The sequence below is a fragment of the Limanda limanda genome, chromosome 16 (genome assembly GCF_963576545.1).
Source record: "Limanda limanda chromosome 16, fLimLim1.1, whole genome shotgun sequence".
Lineage (NCBI taxonomy): Eukaryota > Metazoa > Chordata > Actinopteri > Pleuronectiformes > Pleuronectidae > Limanda > Limanda limanda.
In genome coordinates this window covers 16,944,646-16,961,185 of record NC_083651.1, presented here as the reverse complement: position 1 = coordinate 16,961,185, position 16,540 = coordinate 16,944,646, and the positions used below count along the sequence as shown (strand labels likewise).

At 41.0% G+C, this 16,540-nt stretch overlaps 1 protein-coding gene across 1 annotated transcript; it reads left to right on the top strand.

The window, feature by feature from the left end:
- Positions 1–82: 82 nt before the first annotated feature.
- cers6 (ceramide synthase 6) lies at positions 83–15,890 on the top strand. Its single transcript, XM_061088461.1, has 11 exons — positions 83–388; positions 1,912–2,017; positions 2,105–2,235; positions 7,042–7,099; positions 8,616–8,666; positions 8,765–8,857; positions 11,449–11,577; positions 11,949–12,055; positions 13,431–13,587; positions 13,761–13,784; positions 14,915–15,890. Exons 1-11 carry the CDS (start codon positions 219–221, stop codon positions 15,071–15,073), a joined length of 1,185 nt encoding a protein of 394 aa, XP_060944444.1. The 5' UTR covers positions 83–218; the 3' UTR covers positions 15,074–15,890.
- Positions 15,891–16,540: the final 650 nt, after the last annotated feature.

The window sequence follows — 16,540 nt, the reverse complement described above, 5'->3', positions numbered from 1 at the left end:
GAACGTGCAGCGGCGGTGCTGCGCGTCACGTCTCCTTGCACCAATCAGCGGCCGCGGAGCTGATTGACTTCCCTACCGAGAGGAGCGGGGAGCCAAGGGGGGAGCAGCCGGACACGGAGCACTCTCGCACGGATAGCTCCGCTCGGATCGCCGCAGGAACACAACCTCCGGGGCCCTTTCCGTTTCTCACCCGGTCCCACAGTCCCACAGCCGGGGCGATGGCCGGGATCCTGGCCTGGTTCTGGAACGAGCGCTTCTGGCTCCCGCACAACGTGACGTGGGCTGACTTGAAGACCACGGACGAGGCGACGTTCCCGCAAGCCGAGGATCTGTATCTGGCGTGTCCTGCAGCCTTCTGCATCTTCATGATCCGCCTGGTGTTTGAAAGGTGGGTTCCACACCGACCACCACCACCATCATCTTCCTCATCTTCATCCAGGTGGCTGTGCTGGTTTTGTGGGGGGGGGGGGGGGGTTGTGTGGATTGGAAATGCTGCACGCTGCTGTGTTATCAGTCAGACTGTTGTTACCCAAACAATGGCATCTTCCTCCGGTTAGCCCACAAATCACCGGGGCTGATGATCCGTCCCTCCGCAGGCCTGCAGCACAGCCTGATGCATCTGTCAGTGCAGCCACGTTCTCACTGTGTGAACCCTGCACCGGATCCAGCTGTGCCCTCCTCTCACTCCACAGCCCAGCACCCTCCTGTAAAGATACCTTCTGTATCTATTCACTCCACTGACCCAGTTGTTGCAGTCATCGATACACAGGGAGGCATGGAGTCCTGATGCTCGTCCTGCAGTATGTGGGTCAGGAGGCTCTTTGGGGAGAAGTGACTGAGGCCTTCAACTTCCACACTCACACCTTCACTCGTGCTCATAATGTTGTCCCTGAAAATCGAGTGTGTGAATTATAAATCATCCATTGAATCCATCTATCTATCCATCTATATATAGCTTATTTACATACTATTAGTTTACTCTCTCATGTAACTTACTTATATAAATTCCAAATTACATACTCCCATTATCAATATTTACTCATTACTACTTGTTGCCACTTTTGTATTTGTTTACTGTCTCATGTAACTTGCTTATTTAATTGTATTCTCATTTCTAATTGGCACTGGTTCTGCATTACTTTTTATTTAACATAATACACTTAATACTTTTATTTAAATGTTCACTTTTTTTAGATCTTATACTGTTTTATTCACTGTATTCTATTATATAGTTTGATACTGTAATCTTGACGAATGTGGCACAAGAAGTTAATTCTAGATTATGATAAGTTCTATCTAATTTTAATAGAAAGTTTCATTACTGCTCCCAGGCAATTTATAATTTCCATTTTCCAGACTGCACATGATGTATGGCAAAAATGCAGGAAATATCTTCACGCTCTTATTTTGTTTTCCAGCTGTTTTATTCAATATGGAAATGTCCACCTTCCACAAGTACCTTATAATGAATACAATTTGTTAGTGGACTCTATTTATATAGCCTTTTTGTTGTCTTGATGACCACTCAAGTAAATCCCCTTACTGTACACTTCATCTATCACACATCACTCGCACAGAGGCGTAAGGGGCAATTTCCAGTTTCTGTGTCTTGCCCGAGGACACCTGGGCAAACAGAATGGGGAGACTGGGATCCAACCACTGACCCTCTGGTTATTGGACAACCCGCTCTAACTCCTGAGCCACAGCTGCCCAGGGGGGCCCACATACTGCCATGTCTGTGTAGTCTAAAATAAGATATGAGAGCTAGCAGATGCATGTGTCAGTAGATGAAGACAACTGTTACCCACCAGCAGCAGAGAAATGATGGATACATGTGCCTCCTGACATGTGAATGCCTTCTGTGCCCATCCCTAAATGTGAAAAATGCTCCTACATTTTGTTCATTTGCAGGTTTATTGCAAGACCATGTGCGATGGGCCTGAAGATCCAAACCAACGGGCCACAGAGAGCACAGCCCAACGCCATCCTGGAGAAGGTTTTCACCGCTATAACCAAGGTGGAGCACGTGGACTCTTTGTTCATGATTGTACTCTGTTGTGCTACAGTGAAAACTTCATCCAACATATTTATTTTGCCTCGCCAGCACCCAGATGAGAAGAGGCTGGAGGGCCTGTCCAAGCAGCTCGACTGGGATGTACGGACCATCCAGCGCTGGTTCAGACAGCGGCGCAACCAGGAGAAGCCCAGCACCCTCGCTCGATTCTGTGAAAGCATGTAAGGAAAAATCCCATTTTCACCACAACAGATATCCTGCCTTGGCTGGGGCACATTTCCTCTGCATTTTCTGACATCCAAGTTTGTGAAAGTGAATTTGCACAAACTTGCCCAACGTTTATGTACCCAGTCACAGTGAAAATCATATCTGCCATATTGTTGTTATGTTTAATGTAAATTTATTGTTGGTTTGTAGTTCAGGTTTAGGTCAGGACTGATTTGAATAGAGTGCGCTGCGTTAGCACTCATCAATAACGAAAACGGGACATTAGTAAAAGGTATGATGTGAAAGTGAAAGTTAATTTTCATACCATATGGAAATGAAGGGAAACACTTTGGCTGCACACGTCCACAATGACAGCATATTTGCATGGGTAAATGATCGCTGTAATTTGAAGGAGAATTTTAGGCCTATAATTTAATATTTTTTACAATATTTCACTACCATCACAATGCTGATTATTTTCTAGATTAATTAAGCACCGTTTATTCAGCAAAATTGCAGGATGACATCATTACATAGCTGGTTTCTTCAGAGCAACACCTCAAATATTCAGTTTGCAATTCTATAACAGAAAAATGGCAAATCCTAACTTTTAGAAGCTGGAGTATTTGTAATTTTTGTTTGATTACCAGAACAATGAATCTCTTGTGGTCCTTCACCGGCCCTTATGAAGTCACCTCAGGTTTGGTCGACCCTAACACCGTCTCCTACATGGCTTATGAGGACTGCAACACGAGTGGCCCGTGCTGCTGTGGAATAATACTCGAACGTGCCCCAGTGCGAACCAACAAACCCACTCAAGCTGCAACAGAGAACCGGCTAATCTGCAGTAGAGCTTTGGCCATCGGGGAGATTGTAGTTACTTAGCAGTGTGATGTTAAAGGCCAACGGGCGAGCGTGGCTGTCAGACCGGAGTCATGTCTGACACCAGCAGAGCCAGTCTGGCAGTCGAAGACCCAGGGAGCCTCACCGCCTCTGATCCGCCCGGGGCTGCTGTTCACTCGGGGAGGACGGTGTGAGCTGATTAGACCGCTCCACTCCCTGTGCAACTTTCCAGAGGAACCCCCGGAAAAGCAACAAAAATTTTAAAAAAGTGTCTTTCTTCCACACTGGAATACCTATGACCTTTTCAAATATGCTCATCTTGCATTCATTCTGTTTAAGCAACAATTGCACCCAAGCCGCTATCTGCCCGCAGCATAATTGACTGCAGACGACTCCGGACTGTGTCTCAGTTTGCTTACGGTGCAGTTCTCCGAGCGTTGTGTGGCTTCAGTCCTCGGAGCGGCGATTGTGCTCTAATTATGCCCTCATGCACAGCTGTTGCAGACTGATAGCAGCCTTTGTCTCTCGGTTGTCAGGACGGCTGATCTGCTGTCTGTTCTGTTCATTGAGCAGACAGTAGGTCGCAGGCACGTTAGGTCGAGTAATAATGAAGAGTCTTCACGGAGTTTGTTTAGCACCTATTGTTACCGCCGTGATTTATTCCCACGTATAAAGCAAGAACAAAAGCTGTTCCAACAAGTTTAAGTATTGATTTATTTTTCTGTAAGCACCTCATTGTCAGAAAAATATATGTTTACTTTTTTTTAAATTTTAAACAGGTAATTTAATTTATATACTTAGAAACACATCAAGGAAAAACAATGCAAATGACATGTAGATGTAGTGTTATTTCATCACAGTGGCAGAGAATACTCATATTCAGAAGTATGAACTGTACTTTATGTTGCGTCATGATATCACGAGACGTCCCAGTGTTTTTTTTACCGTGTAGTTTTACCTGAGAACGCCTCCTCTTCACTTCTCCTCTGTTAGAACAGGCTGGGGCAGGATTCTGCTTTCATGTCCTCAATAGCTCGTAACTGTCTGATCTGATCTTCTTCTCTCCTCTCCCTTCTCTGCTTCCACTGAGAACAGAGAAATGATCATGGGCAAAAAAATACGATTTGGTTTTGACAAATGCTCTTAGAAGCAGCTGGTTACCTTAGTCTGGTACCATGACTGGAAACAGGGAGAAACTGTGAGCCTGACTCTGGTCAAAAGTAACACAACACCTCTAACTGTACCTTTAAAACTGACTAACACATCGTATCTACTTTAAACCAAAATGTAAAAAAAGAATTAATTAGTAACTATTGGTTGGGGCTTATTTGATGCTTTATTTATTGACTGGGCACAGAGAGAGACAACACTGGGATGACAAGTCTGTAGAAAAAAATTCTGCATGTGCAAGAAATAGCCTAGGATATAATTAGAGACGGCGTTAAATGAATGTGATTTTTGTAAAGTGGGTGGACGAAGCAGAATGTCATATTTATAACTAAACTGAATACTATGATCTCTCAATTTTTCATTATTTTTGTTTATATACAGCAGATTTTCAAAAATAGCCTGCAGTAGATTTAAAAAAAATTAATGCATTTTTTTTCTATAGAAACTTACTATTAATAGCCATCCATCCATTCATTATCTATACACATTTGAGGGTTTTGGTCCCAGAGGACACTGGGAAAGAGGCGGGGTTCACCCTGGACCACCAGGGCCGACATACAGAGACAAACAACCATTCACACCCTTGTCAATAAAGAGTCTCTAATCATGTAATCCCAATCTGCATGTCTTTGGACTGTGTGAGGATTAAGCCTGAGTACCTGGATGCAATCCATAGATGCCATCGCTAGAGATTAGCAATCTCCTCATTAGGGTTCTTCCTCTAACCAATAGGTTAACGATTTTCATAGTTTCAACCAGCACACCTCCCTGTAGAAGTCGCTCAGACACCACGCTGACAGCTAATAAGCATGTTTATCCTCGACACATGCTTCTTCCACTCACTCTGAGCTAGGAGCCACATTCTTGTGATACGGGGAGGAGGCAGCCACGCCCCTGCTTTCCCTCAAAACACGTTAAAAATAACTGGCAATTATCAAGCGTTTTCATGTGGACAATTTGAAATCATCCCTCATAATCCAACCACATAAGAGAAATGTACAAAGGGGAGAAGGATAGTTATCAATGCCTGAAGAGTCATAGACGTGTGAAGGGGGAATGTATCAAGGCTTTCTGAGTTTTGATCACAGTTACTGCCCCGTGATTAATTGTTGTGTTGAAAGAGCTGAAAGAGAACAGTTGCTGTCAGCTGCTGCTTAGATACCCGGAGAAGTAAAGCTGAATTCAATGATGCTTTTTATCCTAGGTGCTACACCCAGAACAAAGCCCGCCTCGTTTCATTCAGAGCATTTCATCCAATCAAAGCTGCCCCTTACAATTATTTCCTTCCTCCAGGCGAAGTTCAGTCTGAACAGGAACATTTGGTTTGATGCATATCAGCCGATCTGTCCCACTTTAAAAAAACGGTTTTGAGTTTAATTAAAAGCTCTTATGAAAGGATGGCAACTCTGTTTGTCTCACGACTCCTCACACATGCTCTCTCTCATTGTGTCACATAAATTAAAAATGTTTGTAAGTTGTACACAGGACCAGTTTAACCCCAGTTACTAACCCGCACTAATTAACTATAAGTGTAGTCTAGTTAGTGAGATCAAGAGTAGAAAATAAACAGGCTGATTTCAGAAAAAAAGGTCTGTCCACGGTGAGCTGTTGTGAGTCATTATGATTGCACATATATAGCAGCCATCCAGCAGCACTTGAAAAAAGACTCCTGCCTGCTTGATGAACCAGTTGCCATGCAACAGTTTTTACTGCGCGCCAGGTATATAACATGCACGGTATTTATCGTATAACTTTGACCCCACTGGGGATAATGAACGCACAACAGGGGGCTTTAGAGGCCTTGCAGTCAGTCTTTTGCCTGTATTTTGTTTCTGTCTGATGCAGCCTCCAGAGTTGTGTAGAAAGGTGATGGTGCTTGTTGACTGTTCTTAAATCCTTCCTCCCAGGAGCTGACTGTTATGAGTTGGGTGTATGTTCACATCTCCCTGCTCAGCAAAGCTCTGATCACCGAGGTGTCTGCTGAACCAGTTTCTTCTCAGCCTCTGCCCTCGTCATCGCTTTCCCCACAGTGTAGATGTGGTGACTAAATGCTGTGCAGGGTTGTAGTAAGCACATCAGAGCAGGCTGGATTGGGACAGGACTTTCTCAGTGTAACTAAGTCACTAATGTCCCGTTTTTTTTAGTGAGTCTCCCTCCTCTGCAGATGGGAGGAAGTAAGAGGAGCTCGCACCACTTCAGATTTTGGATTTCAGGCATGACAGACACAGTGTGCTGCAGTGAACACGAGAAACAAACTGTATAAGCAGCATGCAGTTCAAGTTACATCAGCCTGCAAATCCACTGGCCACGTTTATATATTTGAATGTATTTGCATTCGATGAGAGGGTGTGATGCAGCTCTGCTATTCCGAACTGTTCTGAGATGAAACACTTTGCTTCTCTTGCTAATGTAAGATAAGAAAGAAAGAACAAAAGAAAGATTTTTATTTTATATCTCTTAATAAATAAGGACCAAACATTTCAATACGACACAATAATCACATTCAGATCTTTAACCTGAAAGAAAGAAAGAAAAGAAATGTGATCACACTGCTTAACTGAGGGCTTCTGTCGATTTCACTTGAATCTTTACAACAACATCCATCTATCCATCCATTCATCCATCCACCTGCCCATCCACCCTTCCATCTTCACTATCTATACAATGTTAACAATGTTCCAAATTAATAAATATGTGTTTGACCTTTTGTAACCTTTCATTTAGATCAAACCATGGTAGGGGGAAATGCAGTGTGTGTAAATCGTTGTTGTTGTGAAATCCTCATGTTTTTCTTTATCTTCTTTCAGGTGGAGATTTACATTCTATCTTTACATATTTACCTATGGAGTGCGTTTCCTTAAAAAGGTTTGTTTACTTCCTGACAATGTCATTTGACCTATGAAGCCATGTTCATAGTCAGCATGAAAATCATGAGGTTTCTAAATAGGTTGATGTCTCTTCATGAGACAACAGGAACAACGTAGTGATGGTGTCAGGGACTGAGTCTACTGAGTTCAACCACAGTCCAGTATAAAATGTGTTCACTGATAAAGGAATAGGGAAATCATTTGATAAGGGGGAAGCTGCTGTTACACATTACAGTGAATAATACCCTTCATGAAACAGCCAGAGTTTGTGTTACTCAGTCTTTCTTTTGATCTTGAACTTCAGCTGCTGGAATTCAATGTGAACATATGTACTATTAAGGTTGTGTTATCTCATTTCAATAGTTACTCCACCTCAGAGTCTGCCTGCAAAATGATAACAGCTTAAATAAATATAGTGACCTGTTGGCAAGTTTTATGTTAATAACAGCATTTAAACCTTTCTAAAAAATATATCTCATCTCTGCATTCATATTGAACTTTTTTCCACATCCCAAACTTTTTCTTTTCAAAACCTTTCTACCTTTTTAAATTCTGGTTTGTGAAAATAGCTCAGGGCTTCGAGCATTTCCAGTTTACAGCCCAATAAATCTCTGTTTAGAAAGGTTGAATTCCATCAGCTGTTCAGGAGAAGAGAGTGGTTCTCAGAAATGAAGGCCATTGTGCCAAATGAGTCCAGTAGATATGAATTAATATACACAGCTTAAATGGATTCTATGTATTTCATAAGAGTATATGACTAGAGCAATAGTTGAGACAGCAGAAAGTGGAAAATCTCTTTCAGAAACAAGTTGCATGACGAAGCACTTTGTGAAAACAGTTAATTTTGTGTCAGGCCCTGCAGCAGCAGCAGCTCCACTCTCTGTGGGCGTTATTAATAGAGTGTGTCTGCAGAGGAGCCCAGGAGACGTAAACTCAGTCACAGCTATGGTCACTGTTTGCTTATAACACATTCTTAAGGAACAAACCATTTCTCTTGTGGTCCTGATAATATCACCAAGCCCTTACTCAGGATTCCATATAAACTCCTCTGGTTTGAATCCCTCACTAACATTCATTCAGGTTTTTATAAACCTCCATGATTTCATTCAAAATCTATCAATGGAGTTATTCATTTCTTAGTGGCCATGTTTATATCCCTGTGTTAGTCGTGAAATTACAAGTAAATATTAAACTCCAACTGCATGGTTGGTAACTACATAAAACCCACAACACTGCATTAATATTGTCTGCCTGTTTTTTAGGTTTTATTGAAAGTATTTTAGCTGAATTTGAGGCAAAGAATCTTTTTTAGGTTGTTTGGGTTCATTGACAACTTTGTTTAACTTGAATAAAATACACCAAATGAGATTTCATCAGGGATGTAATAAAAATGATTAACGTTTTGCTCTATCACAGGGTATTATAATATTTTACATTTCTAAATCTAGTTTTATGTGTTTCTTAAAGGTTAAAACATAATGATTTAACTATCTTTTTATTTCCATTTTCTGCAGACTACCTGGTTATGGAACACTAAAGAGTGCTGGTACAACTATCCCTACCAGGTGAGCCTCCTTCAACTCAGTTATTACACGATACAGTGAGACGACTCCTACTTGTCAGATGTGTAATTCTAACCCTGTTGCTTTGTGTGTTCATGCAGCCACTGACTGTGGACATCCATTATTATTATGTACTGGAGCTGTCTTTCTACCTGTCCTTACTCTTTTCCCAATTCACAGACATCAGGAGGAAGGTAAGAACAACAGCAAGTCACACCGAGACAAACTGCATGTTCTTTGAATGCTTTCTGAAAGACTCACTGCAGGAAAAAGTGACTCTTTTATTCACTTTTTGTGTGTTGAAAGCAGACAGTTGCATTTTGTGTTTTCACAAAGCAACATTCGTTTGTCCGACTGTCTCTTTTCTCTCAGCTCAACTCTCGAGGGTGTTTTTGCTTGTGGGCTTTTGGTTTTCGGCCTCAGTGTAGTGTCACTGACGTGTGAAATAGCATAAATCTTCGAGGGTGAAAAGGATTAGCTTTTTTTTTTTTTTTTTTAAATTCAGAAATTGAGTTCAACTTCATAAAAAGTTTTCCACAGACATGGTTGGTGTCAGAGTAACAGCTTTTGTGTTCAGCATATATTACTACTTTTGTAATGATAGTGCCATAAAATACTCAAAATTATAAAAGAGCACATTTAGCAGAAATAACACATTTTCTGAATGTATTTAAAGTTAAGCAGTCAACAATCATACATGACAATAACTTACATTTTAATCATTAACTTTACTAACTTATTACCCACTCACACTTAATACTGAAAAAATATAACAAAATAATTGATGCATACTGTAAACACTAAAGTGCGGCTCAGGTAGTTAATTTTCTGTCCAAAGAAAACTAACTGAGCCCCGACCTGAACCCGACAGGCAGGTTTTTCCCAAATTACCAATCAGGTATTCACGCTCTAATCAAGCACATGACATGACTACTATGTCTATTTTTTATCTGCTAACCCGTTAAGTATAAGATGTATTATGCACATTTCGCAGTAAATGAAGCTTTAAAGGTATATATATATATATATATATATATATATATATATATATATATATATGTTGGGGTGGCAGTGGCTCAGGAAGAAGTGCAGGGCGTCCACCAATCAGAAGGTATGATCCCAGGCTCCTCTATTGTCTTGGGCAAGACACCTAAAATTGAACCCCCGATTGCTTTTCGATCAGTGTGTGAATAAAACTTGAGATAGAGGAGTCCTATATATAGAGCTGCTGTATGTAAGTGTGTGTGAATGTGACTGTAAAGTGCTGTGAGCATAGTGGTTAGGATCAGAGACGGTTCATTAAGTATCAATTTGCATGTCTTCCAGCCATAATCGTACTCCTCCTGTCTCCAGTCCATTCCCAGCTCAGCTCCCTCTCCAAAACACACTCCTCTCACCGCACTCACAGCAGCCCCCATGATGCCATGCTGCATTTGCCTCCACTCTGTCATCTCTTTGTTGACTGTTGGCATGTTGTCTGTTTTTGTTTCTCCTTTCAGTTTTTTCATGCACAGTACTACACTGAGGAGGTCCTCTTCACCCCCTGCCAATTCCAGTATGTTCTCCCTGCACACTCTCGCCTCGCTTTCATTCTGTATCTTGCATCATCGCCTTTTCTCCTCATCCTCCTTTCCATTCTTTCGCTACTTTGGACCGGTGCTTGTTCACTTTGAGCTGAGGAGTTTGAGTAGCTAAAGATTTGCTCGAGGAATGTTCCCCCATGCGTGACTGCATCCATATAGTCCACCATAGGAGCTGTATGTGGGAAATCCCAAAGAGAAGGGCTCCTGCCTAGACGGGGCCAAAACTACACTGATGGATATTTTGAATATACATACATAGATGTTTACTATAGCCACAATAGCGATCGACTGGTGGAATATAATAAATATGAACATTTACTCAAGAACTGTACTTAAATTTGCACTTCCTTTAATTTCATGCCCCATTATATCTTGTGCTCCACTACATTTATCTGGCATCTATACTCGGTAGTTACAAATTAAGAGTTTGTGAACAAAACATATTTGATGAGCTTAGATTAAACTACCCATCAGCATCTAAATTAATTTACTAATATCTCCACAAGGAACACAGTAAAATACTGCATCAGTAATAATAATCTTATGATTAAACCGGGGATATTTTTCTGCATTGATTACTATTGATACTTGAAGTACATTTTGTTGATTTTATTCTTTAGAAACGTTTTCAATATATTTTTCTTTACCTGAACCAAAGTAGGTATTGTCAGGTATTTCACTAAATAATCTGCATGTTACAGTATGTAACAGACACATTGGCAGAATCAGAAAAATTTGCAGCAACAAAATGTCCAAACACTAAGGATGTACATTCTATTTTTTGTGTTTATCAATTTTGTGTCATCTTTTTAGTAGCTTTGTGAAATCACAGCAGCACATATCGAGCATGCCCCACCAAAACAGCTCCATGCAATGATAACATGTGCATCTCAAGGCCGTGAAACCATAAACATGTGCAGTGCTTTCTCAAGCTGTTTTGAAAAAGAGACTCCACTCTGTTCTACATTGGTTCCACAAATTCAGTTGATATTAGTCAGCAGTAGGGGCCTTGTCATTTGAAAACAGAAAATTCCCAAGGCCACAGTGTGTGCACACAGTTCCCTTTCACTTTGACCACATTGTACTGTACTAGAAGCTCTGGGTTAGTCCTGCATGCAGTGACTCCCCACAGCCATGAACCCGCTTTAAAAGCACGTTCTGTAGTTGTGTGACCTTTTATTTTGGTATAACTGTGTCTCTAGGATTTCCTGATCATGTTCCTTCATCACGTGGCGACGATCTCCCTCATCACATTTTCCTATGTGAACAACATGGCCCGAGTGGGAACTCTGGTCATGTGTCTGCACGACGCAGCCGACGTGCTGATAGAGGTGAGGACGGCTGGGAGAATGCAATACTGTAGAAGGACTAATGGGCACAGCTGGCTGGTTGTGTGGGTGGAGGCTTTGGAACATCGTTATTCAAACAATTTATCTATATAGTACTTTCCCAAGCTTAAGCATAAAGTAGATTGACGTACAAGTATAATAAAATAAAATAATCTGTGGGAACCAAGATATATATAAGAAAATGTAGCGAAAATGTAAAGATGCTCCATTAAGGCAGGTGGAATTAGCAAGTTACAATGCAGTTAGATTTGTGTAGTTTAGTAATATGATGAAAACACAAGCTTTTTAATTATGACACTATATTTCAACCACTTGTTTACATCAACATTAATTGAAGATTTTCTTTTCCTTAGGCTGCCAAGATGGCCAACTATGCCAAATGTCAGATTCTGTGCAACCTCCTGTTTGCAATGTTTGCAGTCCTCTTCATAAGTTCCAGACTGGGGGTTTACCCTGTCTGGTAAGTGTTACTCACTCACTACACTTCCTCTTTATCAATCCTCTGATGGCTGGTGTTCATGAAAGAGCAATAACTTGTCATGTACACACAAACCGCCAGTGACTTGGGGTATCTGTGCAGTAGATGTGAGTTTGTCTGCACGTTTCTGCCGAGCCAATGAAGAGCTCAGTGCCTTTTTTTTTACTACTCTCTCCTCAACGGTTTGGAGTTCAGACACATCTCTGTGAATTTTTGTTGCTAAGAAATGGTTACTATGGATACGGCAGCTCGGACCTCTCAAAGAAATCCAAGCAAAATCCACAAATGAAAAGCAGATCATTATGGTTATAGCTCTATCATAGAAAACAAGGTCTAGAGTTTCCCCTGATTATTTAAACATCCATGTTTATTTAACATTTTGATTGTTTTAGTTTCTCATTTTAAATGAATGATGCTTTGTTGTCATTCAGCATTTTCAAGTTGTTGCTAATTTATCCAAATTGCTGTGCCAGACAACAGAGGCCGATTTAAATATCTGAATTCACTTCCTGTTGCTTTGTTTTAGCCACAGTGAAAGTCTAATTGCAGAAGCTGATGAATGCCAATTACCATGATTGTAATGACATTTGCAGGGTTACCACTAATCAGTTACTGGCCCCTGTAAGTGTGTACAGCAGCCATCTCACAGTCATCAGCAGCAGTGTTCTCACGCCTCTCACAAGTGAAGGGAGACGAGTCGGCTGCTTCTCTGTGTAGATTCCTTCGATACTTGATCGGCACAAAAAGGTTATTTCCAGCATCGAGATTCAAGTGTGTTGTCCTTAATTAGTGTTTCTTTTCTCAAAGGAAGTATTTAAAAAAGATATTACAGTCGGCACCCCACTCTTCTCCCACTTTGTTTTCCACATTAGAATATGATGATGCTACACCACACTTTAGTCAGCCCTGACCACACTGGTAGTAAAGTTGTCATTAATGTAAAGCTGTTGCCATGGCGTCAGTATCTGGAGTATGATTCACACACAGCCGTTTGGATGAATCGGCCGAGGGACACATTTATCCCAGATCCTTGAATGTTTGATTGTGCGTAATGGAGCCAGACGATGCTTCTACTGCAACGGCTGATCTTTATGGCATTTGGATTTATTGATGTACATGTATTTAACCATCAACAGCTATAAATATAACTAAAATCTATTTGTGCTGTGAATGCATCATTAGAGGCCAGATGCTCCGTGAAAGACAAAGAGCTGGAGCAGAGCCGCCCTCATTTCAGTTCTTTGTCTACCTGCTCCTCAGGAACGCACAGAAATCCACCCACTCACAGAGTGTGCGTTTAATCCTTGTGTTTAATTATCTCTCTCTCTCTCTCCCTTGTCTTCTGTTGCTATTGAAGGATTTTAAACACCACCTTGCTTGAGAGTTGGGAGATCGTTGGGCCCTACCCGTCCTGGTGGGTCTTCAACCTGCTCTTGGTCCTGCTGCAGCTTCTTCACTCCTTCTGGTCCTACCTCATAGTGAAGACAGCGTGCCGAGCCATATCCAAAGGAAAGGTGAGTCACTGCAGATCCTCTTCTGTGTCTTAACCACATAATTTCCATTTAGACCGGTTCATGCAAGAGCCAGTATAAATTCTGCTCGTACGTCTAAATATACCGTGCAGCATGTTCAATCGCCTGTTTTGACTCTCACTTTCTACTCTCTATGCTAACCTGCAACCTTCAAGGTGGGAAAATGGAATCCCTTACATGTAAGTAGGAACCGCTCAACCCACATGGTGTATCTTACATTATCTTACATTTTCATTTCTCAAGCAGCCATGTCATCATCGCATAGTGATCCTGATTGTCAAATTGTTGATTTGTTTACAAGGTACATATTGTGTTAATTTCAATCTCTGATTGAAAAGCTTGGTTTTAGCTCCTGTCTGTTTAAGGCAACCCCCTCCCATTGAAGCAGAGTGTGCTTTGATTGGTCGATTGCTTCAAGGGTGTGCAGGAAATGCCCTCCCCCCTGTCAAAAAAAATTCAGGAGCTTCAGGAGCAGTGTTTTCTGTGGATGAGAGGAGGTCACCTTACCGCAGATTATCTTGTAACTTAGCAGAACTTCTACAAAAAACAATATGACAACACTCAATGACATAAATACTTAAATACATAATATGTCTCCTTTAACACTTTGATTTATGATCAAAAGTGTTAAAACTGAAGATATTCCCACCAGCTTCAGATGTTCTTTTTGATGAGTTTTAGATTGGAAAATGTTAGCATTGTGCGCATGTTGCTAATGCTAACATTATCTTCCATTAATCTTCCATCTCATCGTTACCATTTGTCCCAGGTTTTTATTAGTATTCCTGTAAACATCAATTTATTTATAAATCACTAGTATTTAATTATGTCTGGATTAATCTACACCTGGCATGTTAAATATAAATTATTGTTGTTTGTGATTTTTCTGTTTAACAATGAATCACTTATCAACATTCACTGTAACTGGTCCGTGTTAAGTGTTAGAATTTGCTGCTGTTCTGTTTAATTCCTTCCAAATTGAACATTGAATGTTAAACAAGCTCGACCTCAGGGAAATCACAAGGGTCATTTTCCATTATTTTCTGACATTCTAAAGACAAACAATTAAACGATCTATCGGAAAAATAAAGGTCACGGCTCTATTTCTCCGTATTTTAAGTTTGCAAATTGATTTTATGGCTTTTGCGGCTTGCTGGCAAATACTGATTGGCAGAACACCTCCCTGTCTGATATGCAAAAGCCCATTTGTAACACAATCATGCATGGCTGCCACAGATAATGACTCAGACAAGAATTTTAACGAGAAGAGAATCTAATCCCCCCCCCCCCGTCCCTCTCGCTTCTGCAGGTGTCAAAAGACGACCGCAGCGACATCGAGTCCAGCTCTGACGAGGACGAAAGCCCCCCCCCCAGTCAGAAGCACCACAGCAGCGCCACCAACGGCACCAACAAAAGTCACGGGACCAACGGCTACCTGACGGCGGCCCCGTATCCCGACGAACACTGACTCAGATGATATCACAACACTGGAGCCATAATACAGGCTCCATCCATCAATCTGTGGGCGTGTGCGTGTGTGTGTTTGTGTAATTGAGTGTATGGTGGACACATGAAAAACATCGCCTGTCTGGTACTGAAAGTTCTTATAAGAATTTTGTGAATGCAGTTTTGTTATTGGTTCGATACTTTACTAATTTCCTCACGCGTTTTTTTCATCTTTGTGTTTTGTCACATTTGCATCGAAATGCACTCAGTGAAATATCAAAGCACTCCTATTGGTACAGCCCACTTTCTGTTTAGCCAATGAATGAAAAGCATTCCCCTTTCTGGTGTAAGCATGCTACTTTAACAAACAGCAGTCCGGCATACTGGGGGTGTGTTTTCCTTATGTTTGTCTCTTTCTGTGTTATTTATTTTTTCTAAATGTAATTGCAGACATGCAATAGTCAGACATCTATTCTACCTTGATGTCAGTGTTAAAGATAATTATTTTTTTCCCACGCCACACGTCACGACGAGTATGAGCACCCGCTGGAGACTTGGGCTTATTTTCCAATGCTACACCCCCAAAGATTTGCCAAAAAACGATGACTTGAGTTCGTCTTTACTCACCAATGGATTGTAATGTGGGAAGTTTACTCACATTTTCAAAACAGAAGAAAGTAAAACAATCTCCACTCAAACTGTATATGAGATGTCAATAACAGTATTAATGTGTGTGCATCAGATATGGCTCGAGGCTGTATTCCCTATCAAAGCATTTTGTTAAGTATTCTGGTACATTTCTGGTTAAGCATTTCATTAAAGGCCATTTGCTCTCCTACGAGGCGGACGTGAATCGTTTGAATTATTCAATGAAAAAAAAACAAATAAACTGCAGATATGTGTGAGTATGTCTAATCGGGAAACCTATTCATCAAACTCTGGTGGCAGATTCTAATTTCATAAAGATATTTAAATGGCAAACTGACGCTGCAGTGCCATCAATAATGTGTTGAGATTTGATCCATTGATTATTCATGAGTAAACGTTGAGACTTATGCTGTGATTATTTGACGTATGACAGCAGGGGGGGGTTTCAGTAGGAAAAGCACAAGCGTAAATAAAGATGAATCATGCATCAGCTTCATTTATCTGCTTCAGTTTCAGGCCTCTGACAATGCGCATCATTTGTCATCATTGATGCTTTTGTTAACATCTGTATTTTCAAAATGTCTGCAGCCAAAGCAGTCAATGAAAAGTAAGTACAGTCTGTGACTCACCGACAAATGAAGGTTATCGTGTGTCAGTGTTGTGTAAACTGAACAAAATAGTCAATAAATGCAGCAACTTTGACCGAAGCAGATTACCAGAATTATGAAAGTTCATTGAAAACTTTGTGAAGGGCCATGACCAAACAATGATACCGTTGCCTTTTGGCGTGAATTCCTATCCTGGAATACCTTCACTTTCTCTGACACTATGGGATGGAGGA